This window comes from Limulus polyphemus, unplaced genomic scaffold, assembly GCF_000517525.1.
Source record: "Limulus polyphemus unplaced genomic scaffold, Limulus_polyphemus-2.1.2 Scaffold34, whole genome shotgun sequence".
Taxonomy (NCBI): Eukaryota; Metazoa; Arthropoda; class Merostomata; order Xiphosura; family Limulidae; genus Limulus; species Limulus polyphemus.
Window position 1 is genome coordinate 1160921 of NW_013665644.1, and position 11041 is coordinate 1171961.

The 11041-nt window shown below is 33.6% G+C and overlaps 1 protein-coding gene across 1 annotated transcript in view; it reads left to right on the top strand.

Annotated features, from left to right (window-relative positions):
- Positions 1–11041, top strand: part of LOC106460596 (FAD-dependent oxidoreductase domain-containing protein 2-like) — a 115912-nt gene that overhangs the window by 86091 nt on the left and 18780 nt on the right. Inside the window, 1 exon segment of the mRNA XM_013920317.2 lies at positions 3803–4054. Coding sequence (XP_013775771.1) covers positions 3803–4054 — 252 coding nt within the window.

The following is an 11041-nucleotide window of genomic DNA, read 5'->3' on the forward strand; positions in this document are numbered from 1 at the left end:
GTATTGTCCTCCATTGATTTGAGAGCGTGTATTTAGAGCCCATTTCTGTCTTGAGCCTCTGTTGCACGAGTCGGTATTGTCCTCCATTGATTTGAGAGCGTGTATTTAGAGCCCATTTCTGTCTTGAGCCTCTGTTGTACGAGTCGGTATTGTCCTACATTGATTTGAGAGTGTGAATTTAGAGCCCATTTCTGTCTTGAGCCTCTGTTGTACGAGTCGGTATTGTCCTCCATTGATTTGAGAGTGTGTATTTATAGCCCATTTCTGTCTTAAGCCTCTGTGGTACGACTTTTTCCACTTTTAATATTAACATTAGAAACTCCTTTCTTTCAGATGTTTGTCTTTTGGCTTTACATCGTTAAAAAATTTCTCTATAAATATTCGTTTTTGAAAGTAGCCATAATATATGTTTCTAGTTATCAGTTGAAACGTAGTGGCATTGGATTATCAAGTGTTAAACTTGTCACACGGCTCATGTTTGCATTTCGTTCTTATAAGATATGACTAATCCTCTGTATTAATCTACTTCACATAAAATAAATCGCAATAAGTATCAAGTTATCATTCATAAGTCATTGTTTAACGATTCACCTGTTATTTATTCATTTATCAAAAATACATTTTTCATTTCCTCTAAAACTTTCTCTGTATTAACAATTTTTTCAACAGCAAATATACAAATTTGTCTTGTTAATATAACGTTCAAACAACAAATAAATTCAACATAAGGTATTCTTCAATAAGATCATACTTATAGGTTTGAAATATTGCAAATGACTTCAAACCTATACAAATGTTGTCAAGTTTGATTTCATAACATTCATTTTATATTGCTTAGAATCAGTTAACATAAAAGACCAAAAAAAGTATAACATATTTTAGCTGTAATACGCATGAAGACAACGAGAATACGCTACCTTAATAAGAGTTATTTCCGCATGACTAAAGAATAATTTTACAGTTTGTCTATTCAGCAGAATTTCCGGCACAGCTGCTTTCACTCTTAATCTCAAGCATCACATATCAAGTAAACCCAGATTGTTCCTAACCAAAACTTCAGTAGCAATATAAAAACATAATTAAAACTAAAATGTTACTTTTTTGTTCAAAAGAGCGAAAATACATAAGACTCTTTGCTTGCTTCATAGAACAAGGTATTCGGGTTGTTGTTGAAATGCACTTTATCGTTGCTAATATTCGTCAGTAGTGAAATGCGTGTTAAGAAATGTACGAGTCAGCAAAGACATGAAAAATTATTACAGAGTTATGTTAAGTATGAAAAGCAGTTATGTTAAAAATACAAACTAAAAGTTTTGATAAAACATAAAATTAACTGAAGCAAACATTACATCACAAAAAAATAAAGCACTCCAAATTATGAAAAAAAATCATTAATCTGCCAAATGACTTTGCATGCGTGTTGACTGTAACTGTACATTTTTATTCTCATATATATATAACTTTCGTTGATATCTAATACAGGAATGTAAATCTCAAGAAAGTTTGTATTTTATTCTAAAAGTATCATGGAAATTATTTCATATAAAAGTTTTTTAAGCGATGCCTGAAAAATATTACACTACGAATAAAATAAGTGGTATACACTCCACGCTCAGTTTGTGGTCCAAGTTCCCATACAAACGTGGATAATTTGTAGCTGTTGAGTACAACTAGAATAGGTCTATTTATAACGTCACAAGGCTAAAATCAGAGGCTCAATTCCAGGTGGTAGACAGAGCGCAAATATCCCGTTGTGTAGCTATGAGCTAAAAACTGTTCGTTTCTTTGATATTAAACATAAACCTACACAATGGACTGTCTGTGCTGTACCCCTCACAGGTATCGAAACTCAGTTTTTAGCGTTATGAGCCTATAAACGTACCACTTAACAAAACCTGATGTAATTAGAATATTTAGATGTTAAGCTGCAGATTTTTCAAACCTGAGTCAACCTTACTAATTTAAAATGAGCCGAGCGTGGCCTTGTGGTTAACGTTCCAGGCTCCGGATCTGCAGGTCCAACGTTCCTGTTCCGTTGCCGCACAGAAATAAAATAGAATGTCCTCCGCTCATGGGGCAGCGGGTGCGTTATAAGAGTGATGGTCAAATCCCAATATTCTGACAGACAAGAGTATCCCGAGAGTTGGCGGTGGGTACTGTTGACTAGCTACCTTCCCTTTAGTCTATCAGGTCAAAATTAATGAGAAGAAAGAAAGAAACAAATTATTTTAACATTTTAAACTGTTTTCATCATAACATTGACCATAGTGACACTATAGAGCATAATTTCCTTCAATTTAAATCTTATGGATGAGCGCGAGGCCTAATGGTTGCTTTATATATGTCATTTTATTAACTTCTAAAGTCTGGTATTTAGCCAATTTTTTTTTTTTGCTTCTATATGATTTATACCAGAATAAACAAATTTATAAAACTTTCAACTAGTCTAGTTTCTTTGTTTTCTATGGATTATCTGAGTTTCATGCGCTGTATTCTTAAATATATAGTTTTCGTAGTAATATTTATAAACAAATATTAAAAATTCATAATGGTAGCGTGTAAGCTTCTGAGACACTAGGTTGCTGATGTATTTTTTATTAACAGCTAACAGTCCATAGGTATATATGTTGTGTAATAAAGTAGAAATATATTAATAATTCTTCGTGTTTTTCAAGCAGCTTTCAAGCTGGTCGATATTCAAAAACTGCTCATAACTTCATTATCTTACATGATTTGTGAGAAGAGGTGTGGATTATGAATGACAATGTTATATCAGCTTCTGAACTAAGATGGAGATACTGCTAGTGCTAGGTTTCCATGGGGACAGATGATACTGCGGAAAATTTTTAGAAGCATTAATAGAAGTTAGAAAAAAAGTAGTTTATAAGCCATTTTAAAACAATCCCTAATCAAAATCCATAGTTGTTGAAAGTTTCAGAAAACAACTAAGCAAAGCTATCCGACTAGTATTCGAAACCGAAGTGTGAATACAACTAGAAGTTAATTTTTATCTTTAATCATAACATAAAAAAGTTGGGTTATAGTATAATATTATTCGATATTGCAGATTTTAAGTCTAATTTTTAAAATCTACAGATTAATTTTGTCCCCCCCCCCAATATCTCAAAGGTAAGTCTGGGAGCTCACACTGCTAATAACTGGGTTTCAGAACTCTTAAGAGGAACAGCACAAATAACCCATGGTGTAGGTTTTTGTTCAATAACTAACAAACAAAGTTTTGTCTTTGTGGAGCATTGACACACTTGATATTCTTGAAGTTAGTATTTCAAGCATTAGAAAAGTAGAATAACTTATAGAAATAGACTCAATACTTTCTGAAGTTAACGTCGACATACAGATTCAATACTTTCTGAAGTTGACGTCGTCATACAAACTCAATACTTTCTGAAGTTGACATCGTCATACAAACTCAATACTTTCTGAAGTTAACAACGACATACAGTCTCAGTATTTTCTAAAGCTATTCTCGAAATATAGACTCAGTACTTTCTGGAGTTAGCGTCGAGAGACAGATTCAGTATCTTTCTTTTAAATTAGCGTAGAGAGACAGATTTACCTTTTTTTTATATTAGTATCAGTGTCAGATTTAGTACTTTATGAATTGATATCTTGGAAACGTTATAAAAATTCATCATTTTAAAATTACTTCTTAGGTTCTCGTTTTCGTCTGGGCAGATCATTAAGAAACACTGTACATATCTGAACGATTTTTTGCCTTAGTTTCATTTTCATTTGTTTTTCTATACGCATGTAATAAAACTTTGTTTTCTCTTTCTATTAGAACAGTCATAGTGGCCGCAGGACTATGGAAACCACATGCTCCCACGTTTGAGGGGTCTGAACATGTTATTGGATACGAGTCTATCTCTGTGAATCCGACCGAGTTTGAGGGTAAGACTGTACTGATATTAGGCCGGGGAAACTCGGCGTTTGAAACAGCCGATGCCATATATGGAAGGACAAACATGATTCATATGATCAGCCGATCGAGAGCACGCCTCTCGTGGAACACGCACTATGTGGGTGATCTCAGGTACGTTACTTTAAATTATGATGTGTAACAAATTATATTACCTAGTTGGCGTTATGCAGAAGGACTGGCATAGCCTGGTGATTAGGGGCCCTCGACTCACAATCTGCGGGTAGTGGATTCGAATCCATTTAGTCTATCACTTCAAAATTACGGACGGCTGGCGCAGAAAGCACTCGAGTAGCTTTGTGAGATATTTGAAACAAACAAACGTCAGGCAAGCACATCATACAGTTCTTATGTATGGTCACAGTGTTATATTATTTCGTGGATGACGTTAGGTTGGCCAAAGTGGTTTAGATATTATTGTAACGTAATTTTATGATTTTAGTTAAACATTTAAAAAACGTTTTATTTAACCTTTTTAAATAACTTATGGTTTATACTTACAGATATTGCATTCATATAGTATATATATATATTGCGTTGGTGCTTTATATATCGATTTAATCCTGACCTAAGTCAGCAAAATACTGGCTCTGTGACGTGCTATGGGATTTACGGTCGAAAACACTGTTAATAATGAGGGCACCGAACTGATAAATTAATGAAATCTATCAAATCTAGACTATATAATATATATACCTACCAATATGCATTATCATCATAAGGTATACCAAATTTAATTTTACTGCCAAATCCTTTAAAACTAAATTCATTAATTAATTTATACCTAACTTTGTAAATCTGGATACTTAATTTTAAGCTCATGTTACAATTAATTACATAAAATTTGTATGTATGTGTGTGAAATACATTTTCTGAAATGTAGTATGTATTCGCAGTATAACATGCAGTACTTACATTTCCAACAACTACTCGATTTCCTTATGATCAGGTTACATTTTCTTGTTACATGGAGGATGACAGGTACATCAGTTTCTGTATGTCATTTTTGATGCTCTCACAAACAGCTGACAACTGATTGATATTAAACTTGATTATATGTAATACAATCACTGTGATGTATGACAACGAATAATTATGTAAACTGTATCACTTACATCAGGCAAACCGTAAACATGTTTAAAATGTAGCATCAGAGTATTTTTTTATATACGATGTTATATTTCAAAGCGTTTCTATTAAACGTCGAACATAATATAATGCATTGTGTAATAAAACACAGTTTTACAGAGGGTTGAGGTTGCTATCTTAAAACTCTTTTGAATATGCAAATCAGCAAGTCACATGACAACCATAGCCGATATAAAAGTTGCATTACAATGGAACGGAATGTATCAGAACAACATTTTGACATTGTTTGGTGTTCAGAAGTATTGTGATGCCACCGAAAATTAATCGCTTATGGGAAGGGAAGACAACATCCCTTTCCGCCATGAAATAGTTATACAGTCAGGTCATAAACATATGTTCAATTCGGAGATTTAGAATTTACATGGCAGGAATTTCCCTTGTGCTAAATTGCATTTGAAAACAAAGTAATATGAGTCAACTTGAGGAACCAGGACCTTTCAGAACAAAACCTGCAACAAGGCGTACGCTAGCCATGGTAATAAAAGTGCGGTATCTTGTAGCAGGTAAGAACCCACGGACACAAAGATCAATGGCAAACGCCGTCCACGTGTCTCTCTCCAGTAACGGTACACAATATAATCAAGAAGGATCTATATCTGGAAACGAAGATACGAATCTACCAAGACTTTTAGCCATACCTCTCGTCAACTTTCACATACTTCAAGCACTTGGAGAATGAAATTGACATTTATGCTATTCTATACGAAAGGTTAATGAAAGTGTTCCAAAGCGCGACATTAATTTCTTGACAATCTAATATATTTCAAACTTGTTCTTAAGGTCCGTATTAAAAAAAACTAACCGTTTATCCGTGTACTTCTCTTTGTGAACGTATAAGCATAAATTTTTTACATTAATGTAACTTTCGATCACCTCTAACCAAAATTCATCAAATATTAAGGTTATTATGCAAAGGTTAAGAATATCAAGTCTACAGTTGTACTTATTTTCTGCAATAGGCCATTTATTTAGCAGTTTATGAGTTTGATATCGTAGAATGAAACGAAGATATATTTCCAGGGACAATGGTACCTTAAAGTATAGAGTCACTTGATCCGTATACATCGCGTGGCTTTCTAGATTAGTTGTTTACTTAGATATTAGAAGCTGATGCTTGTATGATACATATGGGTGTTTCAATCAGTGGTATTAATAACACGTGAGGAAGATTTTCAAATATCAAATCTATCTAAAGTACTCAGATATTACATTGATATTATATTATCTAAACAAGCATTTACTAACAATGTATATTTAACACGATCTATCCATCAATACAAAGAAATAAATATTCGGTTTATATTTACATCATGCGGTAATAAAGCCGATTATGTGATTTTCATAAACTCTCATGAATAGCATAAAAAAGTAAAACTTTCATAACTTCATTCTAAAAACACATAAATATATTATTGATATTGTATTAGATAGTAAAATAAACTCTTGTCTTAAATTAATTTATAACTACCAAATATCCATTCAATCATCTGATCAAAGGTATTTTTTTTAATTATGAACTAATAATAAAAACATTCCAAAGATGCATATAAAGAGTTGTTTCATAGATATAGTATAATAATGTAGTGCAACACCTTGCAAGTAAATAAACTTATAATATATATTGGAAATGATTAACTGGTCTTTATAATAACAATTTACATATGCTAATTTAATGACATGTCGACGTAGGTGCGAGCCATGACGTCAATGCATCTATGTATTTGATTCACGACGAATTCTCAACCATTCGACATTCAATGCTTTCGCGGATAGACTTACAGCTGAAGGATAACGTAACAACCCTTTTCTAAAAAGGATAACGAGATTGTTAAATGACGTAGTGCAAATGGACGAAACATTTCGAAGAAGAGATCTTTCAATGTTTTCCATGCAGGCAAAAAAAAAGAAGAAAAGTGTACAGAAAGGCGTCGGGGACAGTTTCTGGGGCCACATCTTACCTGCAAAATGAAGGCTTTGTTACAAATATCCCCAATTCACAAAGCAATTTCGATTAAACTGGACGCAACTCCTATTACTGCTAACAAGATAATTTAGGATTTAAAGCTAATGAAGACTCACAAGCTACCAGCCACACCTAGAGCTTAGTGCTTGTTTTCGTTAGAAAGATGACCGAAGAAACTGGGATCACGTTAATCCCATAAACCTATCAAATGCTGCTCCTGTGGAGGGCTGTAGAAAGTCTGTCAAAATATGTGGTCTATATAAGTTTGACTTCGGAAAAAATTATTGCAATGAAAATTATGTGTCAAACAATAGTGCATAGGTATGGCCATCAGACTGATCACAGTCGATGATGGAAGAAGTAGTTCCAAGAAAAGAGAAGCATGATTAAAAATTAGTACAATAAGTATGGCCATCAGACTGATCACAGTCGATGATGGAAGAAGTAGTTCCAAAGGAAGAGAAGCGCGATTAAAAATTAGTACAATAAGTATAGCCATCAGACTGATCACAGTCGATGATGGAAGAAGTAGTTCCAAGAGAAGAGAAGGGCGATTGAAAATTAGTACAATAAGTATGGCCATCAGACTGATCACAGTCGATGATGGAAGAAGTAGTTCCAAAGGAAGAGAAGCGCGATTAAAAATTAGTACAATAAGTATGGCCATCAGACTGATCACAGTCGATGATGGAAGAAGTAGTTCCAAGAGAAGAGAAGCGCGATTAAAAATTAGTAGAAATAAAATTTAAAATCTCAATTCATTGTTTTATTGAGCTGCACTCTGTTTAGATGACCAATTGTACTTTCAGTGGTTCTAAATTAACTTTATTTTACTACACTTAATATTATGTTTTGTTTTTTGTTTGTTTTTGTTTATGCACAAAGCTACACAAGGGCTATCTGTGCTCTGCCCACCACGAGTATCGAAACCCGAATTCTAGCGTTGTAAGTCCGCAGACATACCGCTTTGCCACTAGGGGGCCTTAATATTATGTTTTAATTTACTTCTATTAGTAATATTCAACGAAAAAAACTGTTGTTTACATCGTTTATGCGTAGGTAGATATGCATACACATGTTTATTATGAATAAAGTTGTTTTCAGCGACTCCTCAGAGACATGCTGGACATAATGACCAACATCGAAAATAGGTAGCCTAATATTCGTTATGGAAATCAGATGGTTTTTGTAAATCTTCTTGATTAATTTTTTTGGGGATTTCAAATCAGTGGCATGTAAACATTTATCTTTCCTCTGCCAGACTTCGCTGCTCATGAGGCCTTTCGTTCAATACCATATCAAAATCAGTTGAGTTGGCTAAACGCCTTAACTTTAAACCTGGTACATGAAATAACTGTTTTTTTATAACTCTACTATTTTCATTTTAGGTTGGCATACAAGAAAACTTACTTTAAATAAAAAGTCATAACTCATGTTTTCTTAGATGAAGTTGATACTAATCCAAGACGATCTTCATATTACTCTAACGAGCGCTGTTTTTGTGAACCACCTGACACAATTTTCGCTAAAAATCACTTTACATGTTTTCATTTATATTTAACGTTTGAAGGAAGGTGCAATTCACATTTTATTTAAAATTAACAACTAACTTCGATTCGCAATACAAAAAAGCGCATTTGAGGAAATAAGCTTAGAAGAAAACACCGTAACAACAAAACAATTCAAACACTAACTTAATTAAATGCCCAAAACAATAAACTTAACATAATATGCAATTTTTAATTATGGAGACTTCTGGACTTTATGTTACTGATTTTCAATGCCCTTGCTAATATTCTATTTTATAATAGAGAAATTAATCAGTGTTTCTAAAAGATACATGTCATACAACTTTGTTGTTACAAACCGTCTTTTATAAAGTAATTAATAATAAGTATAAAATCTTTATTATTAACGATACATATATAAACACACATATAAAGTTAATAACCTAATCCCTAACTTGTGTGCATATTAATCCGTGTGTTATTATTATTATTCACTGTTGAATAATCGATCAAAATAATAAAAAATAATTGACTTCTTGAAGCTATGTATAGGATGGAAGACTTAGATGTGTTTTTTTATTATTATTTATGAGAACAATAAGCAAGAAGCTGACAGAAAAATAGACTTGAACTAATGTAATTCGTCTGATAGTACTAATAAAGTTAGGTTTATTTTTTCAAGCTGTGAAATACTGCGAGAAAAACTGAGTTATTCAAGTCACTCTTTTAATGTAAAAAGCAGAACATTTTTTCTTTTATAATTAAATGAAAGTATATATGACGGTATCACTCTTACAAAAAACAAAAATCAATAGTGTAGTTTCAATAGAAACTGATGCTACACATAGCACGCTTGCTATCTTTTTCTTTTTTACGATAGATATTTTGTAAGTCTATAATGAAGTACACTATTTACTTTATTTCTGAGTTTACGCCTTAAGTTCGAGAACTTAATGCACTCGATATCTTAAAACCTTACATGGTTGCACGTGGTAATCCAATGAACTCCAGACCTGACATAGAGATTGGGGATGATAAAAGAATGTGTCGATCCCTCACGTAGCCGCACTAACTTGAATATACAAGATAGCCGCTGTACAGAAGAGAAACTGGTATGTGTGGTGTGTAGAGTATTAACCCGTGATATCGCAAGTTCCGGGATGTAAATGGAATTACTACAAGTGAACGTGTGAATTTTTCAAAACAGCTGGGCAATCTTTTTATATAAAGATATCGAAACGGGTCTTGACAGATGTGGTAATATACTTTAAAAACTGTACTAAAAAACAACAACAATAATTTTACATCATAAATTGACGAATATACACACACACACTTACTTATCAGGCTTAATTACTGACTTCGTTATTACCCGTACAACTCTTGATTATATTTAAAAAAATATTTTTTACAGATGCATTTCAAAATCAATACAAAGAGTAGTGATAAATGTTTGGCTATGTTTCCCATCTAATGGAAATTCATTTAAAATCAAAGAAAAGTTTTATTTGTATGTATTACTAATAAACATAGCCAACCTCAGAGAGGCTCTGTGTTTTATAAAGGTTTCATAAAGTCCTAAAAACAGTTTCTTTGTCATTATTGACTGACATCAACAACGCCAGTGGTTGGGTTCCTCATTAAGATATATCTGGTCCAGCGTTTGTTCTACCACAAAGTTCTAGCAATGGCTACAATGTTTGTGTGCCACAACAAAGTCTCATCATTACAACACGAAGTTACATTCATGACTACAGTGTTTTTGTTCTACCACAACGTTATACCCATGGCTACAGTGTTTGTGTAACAGCACAAAGCAACACTCATGGCTATAGTGTTTGCTTTGTGCTGTTACATAAACACTGTAGCCATGGGTGTAGCTTTGTGCTGTTACACAAACACTATAGCCATGAGTGTTGCTTTGTGCTGTTACATAAACACTGTAGCCATGGGTGTAGCTTTGTGCTGTTACACAACACTCATGGCTATAGTGTTTGTGTAACAGCACAAAGCTACACCCATGGCTACAGTGTTTATGTAACAGCACAAAGCTACACCCATGGCTACAGTGTTTGTGTAACAAAACAAATTATGCCCATGACTACAGTGTTAGTTTAACAACATAAAGTTACACCCATGGTTATAGTGTTTGTGTGCTACCATAAAGTTACACCCATGGCTATAGTGTTTGTGTGCTACCATAAAGGTACATCCACGGCTACAGTATTTGTGTGCTACCATAAAATTACACCCATGGCTTCAATATTTGTATGCTACCATAAAGTTACACCCGTGGCTATAGTGTTCGTGTAACAGCACAAAGCTACACCCATGGCTACAGTGTTTGTGTAACAGCACAAAGCAACACTCATGGCTATAATGTTTGTGTAACAGCACAAAGCTACACCCATGGCTACAGTGTTTATGTAACAGCACAAAGCTACACCCATGGCTACAGTGTTTGTGTAACAGCACAAAGCA